Below are 22709 nucleotides of genomic sequence, written 5' to 3'. Positions count from 1 at the left end.
CTAAAATGTGCGGTAGTTTATGGTAGTGAAATTAACAAAACTCTGGCAAACGCTCTGGACACAATTTAAACATTGTGGTCGTGTGACAACTGCATATTTATGAGTGTTTTTTTGTTCCCATCACAAGGTCCACCTGTGTGATGATCATGCCATTTAATCAGCTTCTTGATTTGCCACACCTGCCAGGGTGATGGAGTACCTTAGCAAAGGAGAAATGCTCAAACATGGATTTCAACAAATGTGAACACTTGAACTAAGCTTTATACGTATGGAACATTCCTGGGTTCTTTCATTTCAGCTCATGAAATTAAGTTCACATGTTGGATTTATATATTTGGGGATTTTAAAAATTATATACCAATAATTTCCAAATGCATTCCAATATTCAACTACTTCAAAATAAATATCACCAAATATGTCTGAAAGTAATATTTGAACCTAGTTCTGCCTGGACCTCTGCAGCCATTTTGAATGAACTCAATACACATGATAGTTTAAAAAGTTTATTTTATCAAAAGCATTGTCCACTGCTCATCAAACCCTCCCAACAGCACCTGAAACCATGAGGGAAAAACACTATTACTTTCAGAAATGTTCTTATATTAACATGAAACATTCTTAAGAATTAAGCAGAGGGACTGAGTACCTTCAGTAGCCCCATCGTTGAAGGTTTCCATGCTCCACGTTTTATTTTTAGCATGTTCGTCATGGGCCATCGTCATAAAATGACTGGTCACAGTTTGTGCGTGAGCTATGAGAGCATTATCAGATCAGTATTGCATTTCCAGATTACGGTCAAACAAACCAGAAAGTAAAATAACAATGGTGGTATGAATGCCCGGGTTAAGTCCTCAAAAATGGCTTCCCATTCCCTAATGTGCTCAGATGAAAGGGTTGGTGACAATGAGACAAGACATTACTGGTCATGAACCAGGCCTATGCTCACCGGAGGGTTGTAGAGAAGGAGAAGGACAAGAACCGACACAGCATGAGCAAACCGCAGCTTCACCATACAGTTCCACCCACCTAGGACAATCACAGCCAATATTAGTTAACCCTCATAGCAAGGAGTCCCTCAGAACTCAATCAATCAGGTGAACCTACTTTTTAGTCTTTGTGTCATAGTTGCAGGACTTGGAACTTGGAGTTGGAGTGACATTTCCCGTACTTATTTCACAGTGCAAGTGGAGTTTCTGGAAGAAAATAAAAGTATGTTCTTTAAGGTGCATTACTGTAGGACTATAGTATTAAAGAAGCAAACCATCATGATTAGTTGTTTGGAGATTCACACATGAGTCAGACCTGATTGTCCAGGCCCTGGAAGATGAAAGCTCCAACAGTGAACCTCAAAGCATTGTTGGTTGTGTGTGACAGGAACTTTGACTGGACAGTATTCTTGCCATCCACCATGCATCTAGTGAAGAGAAGATTATGCACTTAAATCTAATCCCTCCAATGTGGGACAAGGTTCACCCGCTGGTTCTTATTCTCACCTTGTAAACCAGGGACTGAGTTACAAAAGACACTAGGGCTGTGTTACACAGGCAGACAGTTCTGAGTTCTCTTGGTTGAGGTTTAACAGCCGTTGGCATCCAATATATTGCGTTACCACCCCCAACCGAATTATAGGTCCAGTACACTGATACAAAATGGGAACCAAAAACACTGATTACACAATTTTAACCTCATCTGAGCCTTCCCCAGGACAGTGGGCTGAGAGGACAGGACACTACCATGCTACACGTGTCCCCGCCACCTTACTGAAGCACATGCAACTCAATGGCCTATCCCTCTGTGCTGTCGGACATCCCATTCACAGGAATCCTCAGATTTGCTCACCCTTGACCCATTCTCTACTTCACTCCCTCAGCATTCGACACCGCTCTGACTAGCCACCGAACACTTGATCCCCAGCAACATGTGCACCCTACAGTTGACCACTTTATCCAACGAAACTACACTTATCTCCCTTGCCCTTCTGCACACTTCCACATCTTGGAATCTCCCTCCTACACACTGACAGGACCATAAATGTTGCAGCTGAAACAGCAGTGGATTTGCCACAAAAGCGCCAACAGGATAAGTGATACATCCTAACATGATCTTGTCAGGTAAAGACTGACAACTCAAAAGGACTGAGTGACACCGTGTCGCCCCCGGGTCTGCATCGCACCAAACTTCACAGGAATCGTCAACTTCCATTGCGCCACCTCTACACTTAACACTAACCCAGAATTCACTCCCTTCAATGGTGCGCAAAGACAGACTATACTAGTTGTCACACAGAGCGCCTGCTTCCTCTGATCTAAAGAAACACAATCACAAGTCCACTTCACCTACTCAAAAGCACACCCTCTTTCCCACCCATGGATCAGCCAAAAGACCTGGTTCCATCCTCTTAAAATCTGTTCTACTGGACCAAAATGCATCTTTATCATAACCATGCCCTCAACACAAGGCTCATGCTCCTCACAAACCTTTACCCCTTCAATTTCACCTCCATAACTCGAACTGGCATCTGGCCCACTTTCAACTTGACAGTCTTCCTCAACATATCCCTTTCCCTGTTATTGCTAGAGTAATTCAAAACCATCCTCTGCCACCATTTGCCTTTAAAACCTTTCCTTCCAATCCTCTTCCCTTAACCAATTACCCGACTCCTGAAAATCCTACATTTTCCCAAGCTGAAATGTCTTCAGGCTTTGGGAGACATGCTAAGCTCTGTACTCCCACTGCAAACTTCAATTTCACCAATCAGATAAGTTCTGAAAAAGACGTGATTGGTCTTTCAACCAAATTAGTGGACAAAATAGAGTTAGACTGCCTGTGTAAACTGCCCAGCTGTGGAATCTAGCCAATTAACAAGAAATTAACCACCAGGAACAAGATAAATTGTAGTTCTATTACAAAGAGGTTTTACCCATAGTTGTCGACCACAGTGTATTTGAGAGTGGAGTTGGGGCTAGCAGTCACGTAACAGTTGTTAATATACACCCGCCGATGCAAAGAAATAGTGGGAACTTTGGCCTCAAAGTACATTGGTTGTCCAATGATATAGGTTTTATTTCCAGCGAGCTTGTTCCATGATTCTGAAGAGAAAGAATAGAGTTAAAGTTTAATACTGCAAGTGTATTCTGATTTGGGTGACATCTGTCAAGTCAACTCACCATCATAAGATGTGAGGGTGACGCCAACCTTTGATTTAAGGACCTTGAAGACTTTCCCCAACAAACGAGGATGAAAGCCAAACTTGTAAGAGTGGTGGATCCTGTAGAAAATGGCCGTTAGTGCAGTCAGACACTCAAATAATATCCAGACTAGCATACTACCTAGTATGGAGCCATGTGTAGGATATGCTAGTGTGGACATTGGAACGTAGCCACCAAATGTGAAATCATGATGAAGTGGTTCACCGATTGTAGCGGCATTCGATGTGAACCGAGAATGGCAACTCCCTCACAATACCGCCTATGGCCTCTGGCTCGTACTTCAGCACGTTGGAGTAGGAAATATAATCAGCGGTACACTGGAATAGGAGGGGAAAAAAAACAAACTCTAAAAACCACCAATACATTTAAACATACTCAATCACTACAGCCATGGAAATACAATCCCTTCAGACAGTCGCAATTGGACTGGATCACTCAGGGCATACATTTGATGTCTGAGTGACAGGGGATTGTATTTCTGATGGCATTGGTAGCCAACCTTTCTATGGAAGCTACAGCTTTTGATGTTGTAGAGCATGTAGTAGTGTTCCGCGGTGGATTTGTTGACTTTGCATTTGTGGAGTTTGAGGTACTTGCAGGCGTCGGGGTTGGTGAAGGCGTCCTTTCTGATTCTCACATAAATCCTGTCGAGGTGGCACAGGACCTCAACCTTCTTAGAGTGAGCTGGAGGAGTGGTGGGAGGAGAGGCGGTGGGCAGCAGGATGTGCTTGACTGAGGGGGGCAGCGGCCTGAACTTCCCTTCAGGCTTGAAGACATTCGCTTGGTCCTCAGAAGCACGAATAGGGATGTATACTGGTAGCTTCAGATAGTCTGGCTTACGAGAATGCTCCAACATGGGACTGGCCACGATTTGGGAACGAGATCTGACCTTGGGTTCAGAGTCGTCATCAAACCTCAATCGCTCTGTCTCATCCCACAGAACTTCAGAGTCATTCCCATCATCAACAGCTAAAGGGAAGCCCTTACCTGACAAACAATACACAGAGGAGTAACTCAGGAGCAAAAGCACCAATTTCACCACCATCTTGCCCTTCACCACCAAATCTCTCTCTCAACTAATCCAGAACAGTGGCAAGGTGCATGAGAGAACCACCATTTGCTTGTGTGTTTTATATACTAGCTACAGCACCCAAGTAATTGCAACACCTGGTGCTGACTTTAATCAGTAGCAGAATCAACCAATCAGCAGTCACCAGAGCCCAGTTTTTCAAAAGTTGTATGATCATAGTTTCATTTTAAAGCAGCCATAAATCGCCTTGTGACGGGGAATGGACGTTTATTATGTTCAACAGGGAGGGGCAGTTGAAAGTAAGATTCACAATAAAAGGTTTTATTGTTGAAACCTTTCTAGCCTGTCTATCTATGGGTGACAGGGTTGACGTCATGTTTGACCCACTGACGTTTCCACCACAAAATGGGCCAAAAGAGTAGAACCAGCCCACCTGCTTTTATACTATAGTTTGACTATAAGTTGTTAAATGTTTCTTATGAAATAAATATTTTAAAATAAATTGTTTCACTACGTTGAAACGAGAGCTCAGTTCAGAGTTGACCTTAAAATGAGGGACAGATGCATATTAAATCACATTAAATGAATAATAATCTTCAGAAATTAATTTGTCAAAGCAACAAAATAACAAAGCAACAAAATAACTAGGGCTTTACAATGATGGTGGACTCTTGGAGAAATGTTGGTATTAAGTGGGAACCAACTGAAGCTAGGACAGCAGAGTCCCTACACATCTTCCGAAAACATCTGAAACCCTACCTCCTCAAACAATATCTTAAAATCTTTCATACAAGTCAGAGGGTGCACAGTCACATGTCAAAATTAGGAATTTTGGCACTTTAGCAAGTCATTATCCATATAAAAAAATCTGCTTATTAAATTATCCATGTGGTCTATATTAAAGGGCAATTCAATTAATAGAACAGGCTTTTAAAATTCAATATTGGTGCACAATTTTCACCCTACTTAAAATATCAAACGGAAGCAAATGGCACTCATTTCGTGGAATGACCCAAATGCTGGAAGAAGTAAATCGTCAACCTTGGCTTTATACCTGTACAGACCATAAACTCCAGGTGGCAGTGTGCACCCTTTCAGTTTGTTTACCAACTCAAAGAAGTAGTAGAAGAAGAAAATGGGCTACTTCAAAATGGAGATGAGATGGCCTCAATGGTGCCACAATGTTGCGTCACAGAGAGAACAAGGAGCCAGATGTTTCACCATAAAATCTTAAGCATCTGGTTGGAATTTCCGCTTGGTGGGGAGAGGAGGCCAAGTGGCCGGCAGTGGGAGCGAGATGGAACTGGGCCGACATTTGGCTGATTTTCTCATCGAAGAAAAGCCCGATCTCAATACAGTTTTCTGTTCCCAAAACTATGATCTGTTATGAACAGAGTACACTACGTTTTGTAGATGTGACCCTTTGCCAAAGTTTTAAAAAATTACATTGTTTACATCGAATTTAGTTATCGCACACTTCACAGAGAAGGCACTCTCTTCTTCTTTGTCTTCTTCTTCCGTGGGGTTTAATGGCGGTTGTCATCCAATATGTTGCATTACCGCCCCCAACTGGACTCCAGTAGAAGAAAAAATATATATAGAAATAGTGGCATGAGGTATAAATGCACAGTGAATAACAATAACGAGTAAAAATAACATGAGTATATACAGGGAGTACCAGTACCTAATCGATGTGCAGGGGTACGAGGTAACTGAGGTAGCTATGTACAGTTGAAGTCAGACGTTTACAAATACCTTAGCCAAATACATTTAAACTCAGTTTCTCACAATTCCTGACATTTAATCCTTGTAAAAATGCCATGTTTTAGGTCAGTCAGGAACACCACTTAATTTTAAGAATGTGAAATATAAGAATAATAGCAGAGAGAATGATTCATTTCAGATTTTATTTCTTTCATCACATTCCCAGTGAGTCAGAAGTTTACATACACTCAATTAGAATTTGGTAGCATTGCCTTTAAATTGTTTAACTTCAGTCAAACATTTCAGGTAGCCTTCCAGGAGCTTCCCACAATTAGTTGGGTGAACTCTTGGAACATACCTCCTGACAGAGCTGGTGTAACTGAGTCAGGTTTGTAGGCCTCCTTGCTCGCACACGATTTTTCAGTTCTGCTCACAAATTTTCTGTGCGATTGAGGTCAGGGCTTTGTGATGGCCACTCCAATACCTTGACTAGGTTGTCCTTAAGCCATTTTGCCACAACTTTGGAAGTATGCTTGAGGTCAATGTCCATTTGGAAGACCCATTTGCGACCAAGCTTTAACTTGTACTGATGTATTGAGATGTTGCTTCAATATATCTACATACATTTCCTACCTCATGATACCATCTATTTTGTGAAGTGCACAGTCCCTCCTGCAGCAAAGCACCACCAAAACATGATGCTGCCACCCCTGTGCTTCACGGTTGGGATGGTGTTCTTCGGCTTGCAAGCATCCTGCTTTTTCCTCCAAACGTAACCATGGTCATTATGGACAAACAGTTCTATTTTTGTTTCATCAGACCAGAGGACATTTCTCCAAAAAGTACGATCTTTCTTCCCATGTGCAGTTGCAAACCGTAGTCTGTCTTTTTTTATGGCAGTTTTGGAGCAGTGGCTTCTTCCTTGCTGTCGATATAGGACTCATTTTTACTGTGGATATAGGTAATTTTGTACCTGTTTCCTCCAGCATCTTCACAAGGTCATTTTCTGTTGTTCTGTGATTGATTTGCACTTTTCGCACCAAAGTACGTTCATCTCTAGGAGACAACGCATCTCCTTCCTGAGCGGTATGAAGGCTGTGTGGTCCCATGGTGTTTATACTTGCGTACTATTGTTTGTACCTTCAGGTGTTTGGAAATTGCTCCCAAGGATGAATCAGACTTGTGGAGGTCTACAATTCTTTTCCTGAGGTCTTGGATGATTTCTTTTGATTTTTCCCATGATGTCAAGCAAAGAGGCATTGAGTTTGAAGGTAGGCCTTGAAATACATCCACAGGTACACCTCCAATTGACTCAAATGATGACAATTAGCTTCAGAAGCTTCTAAAGCCATGACATCATTTTCTGGAATTGTCCATTCTTTTTAAAGGCACAGTCAACTTAGTGTATGTAAACTTCTGACCCACTGGAATTGTGATACAATTTAATTATAAGTGAAATAATCTGTCTCTAAACAATTGTTTAAAAAATTACTTGTGTCAAGAACAAAGTAGATTTCCTAACCGACTTTCCAAAACTATAGTTTGTTAACAATAAATTTGTGGAGTGGTTGAAAAATGAGTTTTAATGACTCCAACCTAAGTGTATGTAAACTTCCGACTTCAACTGTACATATAGGTAGGGGTAAAGTGACTAGGCAACATAATAGATAATAGACAGCAGCAACATATGTGATGAGTGTAAAAGTGTGTGTGTGTGTGTGTGTGTGTGTGTGTGTGCGTGTGTGTGTGTGTGTGTGTGTGTGTGTGTGTGTGTGTGTGTGTGTGTAGCGTCAATATGCATTTATGTACGTGTTTTGTGTGTGTGTTAGGTTAGCCATTTGATTAGCTATTTAGCAGTCTTGATTAGCAGTTTTATGGCTTGGGGTAGAAGCTGTTCAGGGTCCTGTTGGTTCCAGACTTGGCACCCTGGTACCGCTTGTCGTGCAGTAGCAGTGAGAACAGTCTATGGCTTTGGCAAGCGGTGATGCAGGAGTGAAGTCGGCGGAGGTGCATCTGCAACAGTTTCTGAAGTTCAGTTGCACCCCCTTTGCCCTCAGAACAGCCTCAATTCGTCGGGGCATGGACTCTACGAGGTGTCAAAAGCGTTTTACAAGGATGCTGGCCCACGTTGACTCCAATGCTTCCCACAGTTGTGTCAAGTTGGCTGGATGTTTTCGTGACCTGATTTGTATTGCAATGGTGATCAATGGCACGGCTAAAGTGGAGGGAAAGTCCAGGAGGATGGACATTATTGTGGATGCTGGGACTAAAACATTTCTCAGGGAGCCGGGACGGATTAATGCAGGGGTTTACTGGGACTGAATTACCAACATTTAACATTTTTCACATTTTAGTCATTTAGCAGATGCTCTTTTCCAGAGCGACTTACAGTTAGTGCATTCATCTTAACATACAGTAACAAGAAAAGGTATGTGAACCCTTTGGAATTACCTGGATTTCTGCATAAATTGATCATCAAATTTGAAGTGATCTTAATCACTTCTCTAAGTCACAACAATAGACAAACATAGTTTGCAAACACAGTTTGCTTAAACTAATAACAGATATCTATATTGAATACATAATTTAAACATTCACAGTGTAGGTTGGAAAAAGTATGTGAACCCCCTTAGGCTAATGGCTTCTCTAAAAGCTATTTCGAGTCAGGAGTCAGCTAACCTGGAGTCCAATCAATGAGAAGAGATTGGAGATGTTGGTAAGAGCTGCCTTGCCCTAGAAAAAAACACTCATAAAATGTGAGTTTGCTATTCACAAGAAGCATGGCCTGATGTGAGCCATGCTTCGAACAAAATAGATCTCAGAAGACCTAAGATTAAGAATTGTTGACTTGCATAAATCTGGAAAGGGTTAGCCTTGATGTTCATCAGTCCACTGTAAGACAAATCGTCTATAAATGGAGAATGTTCAGCACTGTTGCTACTCTCCCTAGGAATGGCCGTCCTGCAAAGATGACTGCAAGAGCACAGTGCAGAATGCTCAATGAGGTTAAGAAGAATCGTAGAGTGTCAGCTAAAGACTTACAGAAATCTCTGGAACATACTAATATCAGTCTAAACCTTTGCACATACACTGCTGCCATCTAGTGGCCAAAATCTAAATAGCAACTTAACTGGAATAATACATTATGGCCTTTATTTTGCATTTCAAAGATGACGGTACAAAAAAAATACAAAAGAATGGTTGGTTTTTTCTTTGTATTATCTTTTACCAGATCTATTGCGTTGTATTCTCCTACATTCCTTTCACATTTCCACAAACTTCAAAGTGTTTCCTTTCAAATGGTATCAAGAATATGCATATCCTTGCTTCAGGACCTGAGCTACAGGCAGTTAGATTTGGGTATGTCATTTTAGGTGAAAATGTAAAAAAAGGGGTGGATCCTTTTAAGATACTGTTTGAAGAGGTAGGGTTTCAGATGTTTTCAGGAGATGGGTAGGGACTCTGCTGTCCTAGCTTCAGTTGGTTCCACTATTCGGGGGTCAGGAAAGAAAAGAGCTTGGACTGGTCTGAGCGTATACAGTGTATTCAGAAAGTATTCAGACCCCTTGACTTTTTCCACGTTTTGTTACGTTACAGCCTTACTCTAAAATGGATTAAGTTGTATTTTTTTCCTCATCAATCTACACACAATACCCCATAATAACAATTTTTGCTAATTTATGAAAATGTTTAAAACTGAAATATCACATTTACAGTAGTATTCAGACCCTTTATTCAGTACTTTGTTGAAGCACCTTTGGCAGTGATTACAGCCTCGAATTTTCTTGGGTATGACGTTACAAGCTTGGCACACCTGTATTTTGGGAGTTTCTCCCATCTTCTCTGCAGATCCTCTCAAGCTCTGTCAGGTTGGATGGGGAGCGTTGCTGCACAGCTATTTTCAGGTCTCTCCAGAGAGTTTCGATGGGGTTCAAGTCCGGGCTCTGGCTGGGCCACTCAAGGACATTCAGAGACTTGTCCTGAAGCCACTCCTGTATTGTCTTGGCTGTGTGCTTAGGGACATTGTCCTGTTGGAAGCTAAACTTTTGCCCCAGTCTGAGGTCCTGAGTGCTCTGGAGCAGGTTTTCATCAAGGTTCTCTGTATTTTGCTCCATTCATCTTTCCCTCTATCCTGACTAGTCTCCCAGTCCTTGCCACTGAAAAACATCCCCACAGCATGATGCTGCCACCACCATGCTTCACCATAAGGATGGTCCAGATGTGACACTTGGCACTCATGCCAAATAGTTCAATCTTGATTTCATCTGACCAGAGAATCTTGTTTCTCGTGGTCAGAGTCTTTAGGTGCCTTTTGGCAAACTCCAAGCGGGTTTTGTGCCTTTTACTGAGGAGTGGCTTCTGTCTGGCTACTCTACCATAAAGGCCTGATTGGTGGAGTGCTGCAGAGATGATTGTCCTTCTGGAAGGTTCTCCCATCTCCACAGAGGAACTCTGGAGCTATGTCCTTCCCCAGATCTATGCCTCGACACGATCCTGTCTCTGAGCTCTATGGACAACTCCTTCGACCTCATGGCTTGGTTTTTGCTATGACATGCACATCAACTATGGGACCTTATATCGACAGGTGTGTGCCTTTCCAAATCATGTCCAATCAATTGAGTTTACCACAGGTGGACTCCAATCAAGTTGTAGAAACATCTCAAGAATTATCCATGGAAACAGGATGCACCTGAGCTCAATTCGAGTCTCATAGCAAAGGGTCTGAATACTTATGTAAATAAGGTATTTCTGTTTTTTGTTTTTTTTATAAATTGGCAAAAATGGCAAAAAAAACAGTTTTTGCTTTGTCATTATGGGGTATTGTCTGTAAATTGTTGAGGGGGGAAAATAATTTGATCAATTTTAGAATAAGACTGTAACGTAACAAAATGTGGAAAAAGTCAAGGGGTCTGAAAACTTTCAGAATGCACTGTATACGGCTTGTTGCATCGGGGCTATATACATATAATCCATAGAAGGGTTATGGAACCTCTCACCCTGGCAACTTGACTATTCATCTCATGGGTACACTAGCAATGGCTGCCAGTCCTGACTTGAATGGGAACTGCCATCTGTGGATAATATTTATATGGTTGGGTATAGCTGTTTGCCTTTTGCAAATTTAAAAATATAAAAAAAACGTACAGTTTGGAAAGCAAATGCCTACTTTTGACAAGAGAAGACTAACCTGTCTGTAGAACTAATAGTAAAAAATGTTTCTCAACAACTCCCGTTATTTTGCAAACAGCAGCACTGTTTTTCAAAGTAGGTGACCTCATCTTGAGACAGGCTATTGCCAAGACTCGTGCATCGGCCATCACCGTGAGTAGTAGCATATGGCTTCGTCTTCATTATTAGGTGAGTCAGTGTGCCATTGGAAATGTTATTTAGTAGCCTGCTGTAGCCTATAATGTTCCCCATGTGTGAAAATCCTAAAAACACCTCAGCTCAACTGTAGCCTACGCCACAGCGCAAATGTTGTTATAGTTTTATTATAAAGGGGCTATTTCTTCAACAGTAATTGTACTGCGCATCGAATTGCATCTTGGTGCATGGATTTATATACAGTACGAGAAGAAGAAGAAGAAGTCTTGGCCAAAGCATCCATGGAATTGTTACATGAATTTGAAAGTGCGGCAAGTGAAGTGTGTGACAATGAGTGGAACATGGTGAAATCAAAGAATGGAAACAAAACGAGCTATTCAAATAAACTTGTATCTGTCACATACACATATTTAGCAGTTGTTATTGTGGGTGTAGCGAAATGATTGTGTTCCTAGCTCCAACAGTGCAGTAATATCTTACAATACAAGTACACGACAATAAACACAAATCTAAAAAGTTAAAGAATGGAATTAAGAAATATTTAAATATTAGGACTACCAATAAATATATGATGAGATGTATAAATATTATGGACAGTATATGAATAGAATATGTAGTATACCTGGGATAGAATAGTATATGTACAGCAATAGTTGAATAGGATAGAAAAGCAGGGTGATTTTGTTTATATTTTAAAAAATGTTGATAATTTGTATGATTTTTTTCACCCCACTTTGTTTCCTTTTAGGGATCCTTATTATCCACCCGCACAGTAGGTAGCTTTATGCAAATCAAATTGTTGCGAACGCCATTATACCAGAGAAGAAGAAGAAAAAAAAGAAGAAGAAGAAGAAGAAGAAAACCGGCAAACTGGATGTAAGGATATATAAGTATCCTGTAGGAACTTTTGTGCCGAATACATTACGTTGTTACAGGTGTCAAGCATATGGGCATGTGGCAGCAGTGTGTAGGAGGGAGGTTCCTAGGTGTGAGAAGTGACCAGAAGGGCATGAGACAAAGGAATGTGTAGCATTGGAGAAAGTAGTGGTACACTTGAAGTAGGAAGTTTACATACACTTAGGTTGGAGTAATTAAAACTTGTTTTTCAACCACTCCACAAATTTCTTGTTAACAAACTATAATTTTGGAAAGTCGGTTAGGACATCTACTTTGTGCATGACATAAGTCTTTTTTCCAACAATTGTTTACCAACAATTGTTTACAGTTATTTCAAAACTCACTGTATCACAATTCCAGTGGGTCAGAGGTTTACATACACTAACTTGACTGTGCCTTGGAAAATTCCAGAAAATGATGTCATGGCTTTAGAAGCTTCTGATTGGCAAATTGACATAATTTGAGTCAATAGGAGGTGTACCTGTGGATGAATTTCAAGGCCTACCTTCAAAACCAACTTATTGTGGGAAGCTCCTGGAAGGCTACCTGAAACATTTGACCCAAATTAAACAATTTAAAGGCAATGCTACCAAATTCTAATTTAGTGTATGTAAACTTCTGACCCACTGGGAATGTGATGAAATAAATAAACACTGAAATAAATCATTCTCTCAACTTATTCTGACATTTCACATTCTTAAAATAAAGTGGTGATCCTAACTGACCTATAGCATTTTTACAAGGATTAAATGTCAGCAATTGTGAGAAACTGAGTTTAAATGTATTTGGCTAAGTTGTATGTAAACTTCCGACTTCAAATGTATGTGTTAATTGTAGTGGTGCCCATGGGGCTGGGGATCAGAAATGTCTTGTGCGAGGCAGGTTGAGGTTTCCAGGGTTAGAGTAATGCAGAAGTTGTCATATGCTGAGCTGGTGAAGAAAGTAGAGGAAGATGGGTCAAGAGGGAGGGATGCTGAGAGGAGTGCTGAGAGTAGTAGATCTGTACCAGTACAGAGGGATAGGCCAACAAGTGATATATGTTTTAGTAAGATTGGATCTTTATCATTTATAGCAATGGTTATCAACTGTTCTGCAGGGATGGAACGTAAGTCGCAGAAAAATTTGGTTGTTGTGGCAGCTACAGAGAAGTATTTGGGTGTGCGAGACTTGACATCTGAAGAGTTACAGGGTGTGTTAAGTGGTGGTGTCCCATCCTTTCAGGTTGTTGGCCTGAGGTAGGACTAAATATATTTAAATAGTGGAGTAGGGTGGTGTCATGGCTAGGGCCATTCCCCCCAGAAATGTCTTGGAACGTACAGGTGCCTTGGTGGAAGAGTGGGGTAACATCTCACAGCAAGACCTGGCAAATCTGGTGCAGTCCATGAGGAGGAGATGCGCTGCAGTACTTAATGTAGCTGGTGGCCACACCAGATACTGACTGTTACTTTTGATTTTTACCCTCCCTTTGTTCAAGGACACATTATTCCATTAATGTCAGTCACATGTATGTGGAATTTGTTCGGTTTATGTCTCAGTTGTTGAATATTGTTATGTTCATACAAATATTTATTAAGTTTGCTGAAAATAAACGCAGTTGACAGTGAGAGGACGCTTTTTTTTTTGCTGGAGTTGAACTCAGGTGGCGGTAATGCAACATATTTTGGATGCCAACCGCTATTAAACTTCATCAAAGAAGAAGAGGCACCGGCAAACCGGATGTTGATGCTGGCAAAAGCAAAATCTTGGGTGATGTTATTTGCATTGCTTAGCTGCTGACACGCACACGAAGGCAACTAATTGTTATTTATGGACTCTTAAATAAAGTACAATTTTCGTTTTGAATTAACATTTCAAAAACAATGTTTTACCTTGTAGAGGGCATTTGGTTTTGGAGGCAGAATGGCCCAGATTAATTAATGTTTTCGTAACCATGTTTAGGTAGCTAACGTTAGCACGGGGTATTTTTATTTCACATAAGTTACTAACGTTAGATAGCTAACTAACGTTAGCTAGGTAATGGATTTTCAAAGAAAACATGATGGAATTGGAGATAATTCGTTCTCAACGCTCATTGTATATTTTGTAGCTAGTTGTGTGCGACACTGCTAGCTAGTAACCTTCATTTCTCTGTGGCTAACAGTATCTTTAGCTAGTAAACAACGTCGTTCGCACCTAAGTGTTCGACAAGGCATTCCACACACAACTTATCCCACCCGCAGTCGAGAATCTCCAAAACTCGGTCTTAACTTGATACCAATGCGTGGGATGATGGCTACACAGGGCAGTCCTGTCAAGAGTTACGACTACCTCCTGAAATTCTTGCTGGTTGGAGACAGTGATGTGGGGAAAGGAGAGATCCTAGACAGTCTGCAGGACGGATCAGCAGAGTCTCCCTATCCCTACAGCAGTGGTGAGTGTATGTAACTAGTTAGAATACATCAAGTGTATACATTATATGAAGTATAAACATACTAGTCAGTGTTTATTTTTACTCTGGAATCAAACTGGCCATTTGCCATTGTACTCTCAAATCAATCCCATGTAGTTTGAGGTTAAGGTTGGGCTGGCTGTCTGCTATAATCATGTTTGTTTTCTCAGGGATTGACTACAAGACTACCACAATCCTGTTGGATGGGAGAAGAGTCAAGTTAGAGTTGTGGTACATGTAGAAAATACTTGTCTAATACTTGTAGAAAACTCATTGACAGAAAGCTAAATGGAATCTAACAGGGTCATTCTTTGTTCAACAGGGATACGTCTGGACAGGGACGATTCTGCACAATCTTCCGGTCATATTCACGTGGGGCACAGGTGGGTTAGACCCCTTAATTCCAAATGCTTCAGGTTCTAGGCTATATCATCTGTGTGTTCAGGGACAAGTGGGCTGTTTACTGATTAAAGATGTATTGCTTGTTCATGTCCCCCCACTCCCCCAACCCACAGGGAATCCTGCTAGTTTATGATATCACAAATGGCTGGTCGTTTGATGGCATTGACCGCTGGATCCGGGAGATCGATGAGGTAAGCTAGTTTGCTGACTCATCATTTAACACTGCATGTCTGACGATGTGACTCAAGTCTTCATTCTAAACAGCATATCTGCCTCATCATGCTGCAGTAACAGCTCAAATGAAATCCACCATACCGGTTTGTAGATGGTAGAATCACTAGCCATGTAGAGCTATTGCCAGGCAGGCAGGCTGTAGTCTGAGGATCTGCTGTTGTTATCAAGAGACTCCCCTCAGGCAAACAGTTTAGGTCAGTCACGACCAAAACCTCCCACAACCTGAATAGCTTTTCCCTCTGTGCTGTGTCCTTCACCAACTGGCCACTGGTAAACCTTTTATCTTCCCGCTCATAGACTTTACACTCTGCACTATTGTGGCAGCAGGTAGCCTAGTGGTTAGAGCGTTAGGCCAGTAACTGAAAGGTTGCCAGATCGAACCCCCGAGCTGACAAGGTAAAAATCTGTCGTACTGCTCCTGAACAAGGCAGTTAACCCACTGTTCCAAGGCCGTCATTGTAAATAATAATTTGTTCTTAACTGACTTGCCTAGTTAAATAAAGGATAAATACAAACAAACAAAATCTGCAAGGTTGCAAACTCATCACTTTTTGGAGATATTTGCCATTTTCACTTCAAAATAGGTTGTCCACGTGAATCGTGTATATCCGGAGAGGCCGAAAATATCTTCTCCCTGTGTGATCAGTAAATGATGGTGCGTTTCTCATTTAGAAACGAATGACTGAGCACAGAATGCTTCCCTACAAATAAAATATTAAACAGAGTTAAGAGTGTGACGTCATATCAGAATGAGTACTTCACCATATGTCACGTGCGACAGCTGTGAGCAGCAAGCCACATCCCCTAACCAGCCATTAGCTCCTCTCCATCTTCTTCATCAGTTTATAAATGTTATTAAGCCGTGATGGCGAGCTGGGGTGTGCAGACAGTGATGAAGTTTGTTGTTACATTTGTTTAGTTATTGGAGCGGCATGGTTTAATTTCTCCAGTAAGAACAAGCAGGGCCAGTCTGACTAGGCTTCTCTGTCACGCAGCCTCTTGAGTGCCACTGCCAGAGAGGAAAAACAGAGCGAAGTGACAGTCATGCTTGCGCCTTTACAACACTGAAAGCCACTCAAAAGTTATGCCCCATGTTACCGGAGCTACCTTCTCCCCTCTCTCCTGTGAATTGGTGCACATTTTTATATCATATTTTCAACCATTGTAGCCGGCCATTTTAAACTACTTGCGGCCGCAAGTTTTTGGTTTGATAACAAACAACCTTGTTTAGCCATGCTACCTGGCTGGCTAGCTAGCATCATGGTACCTTGTCTGTGCACACATTTGGATGGCACTGGAAAAAGGATAGATGCTTCAAAGGTAGCATGCATATGCCTGATAAATGTATTTACAGAATAAAGGTGATTTATGCTCTTCCTGTTTCCTTTCCTGCTTTGAGAAGGCCGGTGTGTTTCCTGTTCGAACAGGGTTTGTGTGTGATTTGATTCAAGGAATCGTAAACAAGATGGGAGTTGTTAACAAAACAACCCCTTCTCTCAATATCATCCCCCTATTGCTTTCTCTCCTTTCCCCCAGCATGCCCCGGGGGTGCCCCGCATCCTAGTAGGCAACCGGCTCCACCTGGCCTATAAGAGGCAGGTGCCCACGGAGCAGGCCCGCGCCTACGCCGAGAAGAACGGCATGACCTTCTTTGAGGTCAGCCCTCTGTGCAACTTCAACGTCATCGAGTCGTTCACGGAGCTGTCGCGCATCGTGCTGATGAGGCACGGCATGGAGAAGTTCTGGAGACCAAACCGAGGTGAGGAGTACAGGGAAGACTAAAGTTACAGCCATTGTAGGGTATTGGGTTGGTAAGTCTTAGGGTGTATTAAAAAAATGGGAAAGGTCAAAGGTTATTGTTGGTGTGAGGAAACTTGGGCTTATTTGTTATTTTATGTTGCTACCCTTCAATTCTTTGATTTGATTGATATATGGAATATATCTAAACTCAGCAAAAAAAGAAACGTCCCTGTCTTTCAAAGATAATTTGTAAAAATCCAAATAACTTCACAGATATTCATTGTAAAGGGTTTAAACACTATTTCCCATGTTTGTTCAATGAACCATAAACAATTAATGAACATGCACCTGTGGAATGGTCGTTAAGACACTAACAGCTTACAGACGGTAGGCAATTAAGGTCACAGTTATGAAAACGTAGGACACTAAAGTGGCCTTTCTACTGACTCTGAAAAACACCAAAAGTAAGATGCCCAGGGTCCCTGCTCATCTGCGTGAACGTGCCTTAGGCATGCTGCAAATGTAGGCATGAGGACTACAGATGTGGCCAGGGCAATAAATTGCAATGTCCGTACTGTGAGACTCCTAAGACAGCGCTACAGGGAGACAGGATGGACAGCTGATCGTCCTCGCAGTGGCAGACCACATGTAACAACACCTGAACGGGATCGGTACATCTGTACATCACACCTGCGGGACAGGTACAGGATGGCAACAACTGCCCGAGGTACACCAGGAACACACAATCCCTCCATCAGGGCTCAGACTGTCCGTAGTAGCGTGAGAGAGGTAGGACTGAGGGCTTGAAGGCCTGTTGTAAGGCAGTTCCTCACCAGACATCACCGGCAACAACGTCGCTTATGGACACAAACCCATCGTCACTGGCAGGACTGGCAAAAAGTGCTCTTCACTGATGAATCACGGTTTTGTCTCACCAGGGGTGATGGTCAGATTCGCTTTTAGTCGAAGGAATGAGCGTTACACCGAAACCTGTACTCTGGAGTGGGATCGATTTGGAGGTGGAGGGTCCGTCATGGACTGGGGCGGTGTGTCACAGCATCATCGGACTGAGCTTGTTGTCATTGCAGGCAATCTCAACGCTGTGCGTTACAGGGAAGACATCCTCCTCCCTCATGTCGTACCCTTCCTGCAGGCTCATCCTGAAATTACCCTCCAGCATGACAATGTCACCAGCCATACTGCTCGTTCTGTGCGTGAATCCTTGCAAGACAGGAATGTCAGTGTTCTGCCATTGCCAGCGAAAAGCCCGGATCTCAATCCCATTGAGCACGTCTGTGACCTGTTGGATCAGAGGGTGAGGGCTAGGGCCATTCCCCCCCAGAAATGTCAGGGAACTTGCAGGTGCCTTGGTGGAAGAGTTGGGTAACATCTCATAGCAAGAACGGGCAAATCTGTTGCAGTCCATGAGGAGGAGATGCACTGCAGTACTTAATGCAGCTGGTGGCCACACCAGATACTGACTGTTACTTTTGATTTTGACCCCCCCTTTGTTCAGGGACACATTCCATTTCTGTTAGTCACATATTTGTGGAACTTGTTCAGTTTGCGTGTCAGCTGTTGAATCTTGTTATGTTCATACAAATATTTACACATGTTAACTTTGCTGAAAATAAACGCAGTTGACAGTGAGAGGACGTTTATTTTTTTGCAGAGTTTATTTGGAATAATGAAAGGGGGTTGTCTCTTGCTTGCTGGGTTCTCATTTGATGGGTCAAAGCGCACTGGGCTCTCCTCGTCATTGACGCAACAGCAGCTGTCCCACCTGCAAAATAAACCAGCAACACAACTAGATTGTTGTCATGTCCTATGCTATACAGTTATAGAATGTAATACAACTTGACTATGTCCTTCCCTGTCCATCCCCCTCCCCACCAGTGTTCAGCCTCCAGGACCTGTGTTGCCGCTCCATCGTCTCATGCACCCCCGTCCACCTCATTGACAAGCTGCCTCTCCCCGTGGCCATCAAGTCCCACCTCAAGTCCTTCTCCATGGCCAACGGAATGAATGCTGTCATGATGCATGGACGCTCCTACTCCGTGGCCACCAATGCGGCGGGCGGCGGCGTGAGCGGCAACAACAGCAGCAGCAGCAAGGGAAACAGTCTCAAACGCTCCAAGTCCTTTAAACCGCCTCCGAGCCCCCCCAAGACTAGTAGCAGCAAAAGTAACTGTAACATCACCTAGTGAGGGGCAAAGGAGGAACTTCTGAGGCCTCCCATTGGGCTTAATGCTAGCGCTGTATGGGGCGCTCAGGGTTCCCAATTTGGAGATGCATAAATGCACAACAGGAACTGTAAGAGCTGTGAGGGAGTCCAATATGGCTTTCACTCTTTCATAGCCCCCCATCGCCATCTTGTGGGTCGCTGTTAAAACCCATAGCTACCACCCACTGTGACCAGTAGAGCTCGCTAGCTTGTAGTCCTAAATCCCGGAAGTGAGTTACCTCTGGTTCGTTCAGCCTTTCCTATGGGGAAGGAATGGGGTTTTGGGATAACCTCTGACCTTATTTTCAGTGTTTAACACAGGCTTAGGAGATCTTATACAGTACACTTTGTTCTATGAGATAATATCAGTCAGTTAACATGACCTTTATTCATGTGCTTTTTTTATTACATAAATGCTTCAAAATTCACAAAGTGACATTAGCTGATGAAGATTAACTCCTAGAACAAAACAAACAAGATCTCCTAACCCTGTGTTTACCACAGACCTTATTTTCAGTGTTTATCTAAAAACGACAGTCATTTCCCCATAGGCTTTGTTCATCGAACCGTGGCGGAGTTAGTGCCTACAAGAAGACATGACTATTTCTCCATACAGCCTCTTGGACTTCAAGCTGTGACTTCATCACTCACCTTACTGTCAACACTACAAGAGAGTATGAGGACTCTGAACAGATTCACTGGGTATATTTAAGTCAGGACTTATTGTACATACGTGTTAATAGGTCAGCTTTTTTTTCCAGCGGATTTTTTTTGCACTGACCTCTTACGTGATTTGTCTTTAATGTTTTGGGAGTTTGTGTTTGGGATTGTGTTATTATGCCTGTCCGTTGACTTTGTCCCTCTTCAATACTTATAGCCTATGTCTGGGTTGTGTTCATTAGGGCATGCGATGGAAAACGTTTTGCAGCGGAAACCGAAAATTTGAGTTTTTTTTTTTTCTTGAACAAGCTCATGTTGTCCTTTCTTGTTTGTCTTTTTTATTTTTATTTGCTGCTTACTGAACATGACCCTGGTTTGATATGGCTCAGAAACACATTGAGTGATTATTATTTTCAAATCTCACACAGATTTGCCAACAAATGTAAAATATTGAAACTGCAGCTAATTTTTAACATTTTATTATTAGCTCTCTGCACTCTGGCAAAGTATTTGTGTGTCTGTTTTAATGATTTTATTAGGAAGGTTAGTTAAGAACAAAGTCTTATTTTCAATGACAGCCTAGGAACAGTGGGTTAACAGCCTTGTTCAGGGGTCGAACGACAGATTTGACCTTGATTTGACCTTGACAGCTCGGGGATTCGATCTTGCAACCTTTCGGTTACTAGTCCAACGCTCTAACCACGCGGCTACCTGCCGATCATCCATCTGTTGGTCTTCTTCTGTGTGTTGCTCTGTCTGTTGACTTGGGTCCTTGTCCTGTTTGGCACCAGAATGTATAACACCAGTCTGGTCTGTGCTCATATGATTGATTTAAAAGCAAATGGGGTCAAGCTGTTATAGCAAAGAGTCATTGTAGATTACACTGGTTTCATTTCAGAATACCGTAATGGGTGCAATATCAAACTGCTCTCCCTCACTTTGCAGTTTAAAGGTATACTCAGCAATATGACGTAGATGCAGAAAGTAAACCGCATGGGGGGGGGGGGGGGGGGAGGGACTTCCATAACAACTAAGCGTGAGGCTCTACTTCTATGCTGTTATTGTCCCGTGGCTACCAGGCTGTGAACAGTGTGAAGTGAAGTGTGAGAGTGAAGTCTTGCATCATGATCATCTCCATGTCTGCCGTGCTGCTCGTGGCAATGTCATTTAGCTGAGTCTACCTTTTAATGCTGATCAGAGAGCCAATGGTGTGTTGATCCAAGTCTGTTTGCTCATTCATGGCCCTTTGCCCTGAGTGACCCTATGAGTAACCAATATGTGCCTGGCTTTTTACCGGTATCATGATTTATCTTGAAGTATCAGTAGGATTTTTGGGGGAATGCCGCAAAGGGCTAAAATATCTTTCATCTGAATCACTTTGATAAGTGGTTATGTTAACTTGTGACTTACTAACTTTGGACTCCAGTAAACTTTAAATGTATCCAGATAAAGCAAATTCCATACAGCCTTAATAAAAAAAAGTTCATATTCACAATTTTATTTATACCCATTTGTTTGTAAATAATATTCTGTTTTTTGTTGTCTTATATTTTTGTAAAGGACAAAATTCTTAGAATGTATTTACACAGACATTCCCTATGCTCACTGCAAGAGAGATGAAAACCAATGCATGACATTTCTGTTTCTACACCATTTTATTAAATAAAAGGTCAAGGAAAATAATCATTATTCAGGGTATTATAAGCACTACCTGTATGTGGTATAAGCTGCTGAGTTGATTGTAAGGATGATGAACGGTTTTGCAAATAAATGTGGCTGCATAGTTGCCATGGAAATTAAACTGGTGTACCTTTTTATTCAAAATGATTTATTACTGAATAACTGTATTGTATACTTTTGATTAGTTGATTAAGTTGTGTATATTTAGTACTTACCCTACTCTTCCTGGGAACCAAACAGGAAACAAACACAAAACACAACAAATAATATACACTGCTCAAAAAAATAAAGGGAACACTAAAATAACACATCCTAGTTCTGAATGAATGAAATATTCTTATTAAATACTTTTCTTTACATAGTTGAATGTGCTGACAACAAAATCACACATTATCAAATTTATCAACCCATGGAGGTCTGGATTTGAAGTCACACTCAAATGCTCAATTGGATTCAGGTCTGGGGAACGGGCGGGCCAGTCCATAGCATCAATGCCTTCCTCTTGCAGGAACTGCTGACACACTCCAGCCACATGAGGTCTAGCATTGTCTTGCATTAGGAGGAACCCAGGGCCAACCACACCAGAATATGGTCTCACAAGGGGTCTGAGGATCTCATCTCGGTACCTAATGGCAGTCAGGCTACCTCTGGCGAGCACATGGAGGGCTGTGCGGCCCCCCAAAGAAAAGCCACTCCACACCATGACTGACCCACCGCCAAACCGGTCATGCTGGAGGATGTTGCAGGCAGCAGAACGTTCTCCACGGCGTCTCCAGACTGTCACGTCTGTCACGTGCTCAGTGTGAACCTGCTTTCATCTGTGAATAGCACAGGGCGCCAGTGGCGAATTTGCCAATCTTGGTGTTCTCTGGCAAATGCCAAACGTCCTGCACGGTGTTGGGCTGTAAGCACAACCCCGACCTGTGGACGTCGGGCCCTCATACCACCCTCATGGAGTCTGTTTCTGACCGTTTGAGCAGACACATGCACATTTGTGGCCTGCTGGAGGTCATTTTGCAGGGCTCTGGCAGTGCTCCTCCTGCTCCTCCTTGCGCAAAGGTGTAGGTAGCGGTCCTGCTGCTAGGTTGTTGCCCTCCAGGGCCTCCTCCACGTCTCCTGATGTACTGGCCTGTCTCCTGGTAGCGCCTCCATGCTCTGGACACTACGCTGACAGAC

General features: G+C 42.4%; 2 protein-coding genes across 2 annotated transcripts; one reads left to right on the top strand and one right to left on the bottom strand.

Annotated features, from left to right (window-relative positions):
• Positions 1-486: 486 nt before the first annotated feature.
• LOC110485746 (zona pellucida sperm-binding protein 3) lies at positions 487-5757 on the bottom strand. The gene is made up of 9 exons (XM_021556902.3): positions 3709-5757; positions 3414-3526; positions 3168-3268; positions 2921-3089; positions 1303-1414; positions 1105-1193; positions 947-1026; positions 647-751; positions 487-554 (listed from the first exon to the last, which is right to left on the bottom strand). The coding sequence occupies exons 1-9, from the start codon at positions 4252-4254 to the stop codon at positions 535-537; spliced, it is 1335 nt and encodes a 444-aa protein (XP_021412577.3). The 5' UTR covers positions 4255-5757; the 3' UTR covers positions 487-534.
• An 8094-nt stretch (positions 5758-13851) lies between these two features.
• Positions 13852-21654, top strand: LOC110485744 (ras-related protein Rab-40C). Its single transcript, XM_021556900.3, has 6 exons — positions 13852-14575; positions 14764-14824; positions 14916-14976; positions 15109-15186; positions 16766-16988; positions 18866-21654. The coding sequence occupies exons 1-6, from the start codon at positions 14422-14424 to the stop codon at positions 19171-19173; spliced, it is 885 nt and encodes a 294-aa protein (XP_021412575.3). The 5' UTR covers positions 13852-14421; the 3' UTR covers positions 19174-21654.
• Positions 21655-22709: the final 1055 nt, after the last annotated feature.

This window comes from Oncorhynchus mykiss, chromosome 13 (genome assembly GCF_057628025.1).
Source record: "Oncorhynchus mykiss isolate SJ-2025 chromosome 13, ASM5762802v1, whole genome shotgun sequence".
Lineage (NCBI taxonomy): Eukaryota > Metazoa > Chordata > Actinopteri > Salmoniformes > Salmonidae > Oncorhynchus > Oncorhynchus mykiss.
Note: the sequence above shows the minus strand (reverse complement) of the source record. Positions and strands in the feature narration are given on the sequence as shown.

What these genes read in the sequence shown, in the direction of transcription:
- LOC110485746 (XM_021556902.3), bottom strand. Translation starts at nt 4,254, where the DNA reads ATGGTGGTGAAATTGGTGCTTTTGCTCCTGAGTTACTCCTCTGTGTAT. An exon ending in TCCAGGGCCTGGACAATCAG is followed by an intron (nt 1,194 to 1,302) that starts GTCTGACTCATG and finishes ATTTTCTTCCAG; the next exon opens with AAACTCCACTTGCACTGTGA. An exon ending in CAACGATGGGGCTACTGAAG is followed by an intron (nt 555 to 646) that starts GTACTCAGTCCC and finishes TCATGGTTTCAG; the next exon opens with GTGCTGTTGGGAGGGTTTGA.
- LOC110485744 (XM_021556900.3), top strand. Translation starts at nt 14,422, where the DNA reads ATGCGTGGGATGATGGCTACACAGGGCAGTCCTGTCAAGAGTTACGAC. An exon ending in TCCCTATCCCTACAGCAGTG is followed by an intron (nt 14,576 to 14,763) that starts GTGAGTGTATGT and finishes TTGTTTTCTCAG; the next exon opens with GGATTGACTACAAGACTACC. An exon ending in GGATCCGGGAGATCGATGAG is followed by an intron (nt 15,187 to 16,765) that starts GTAAGCTAGTTT and finishes CCTTTCCCCCAG; the next exon opens with CATGCCCCGGGGGTGCCCCG.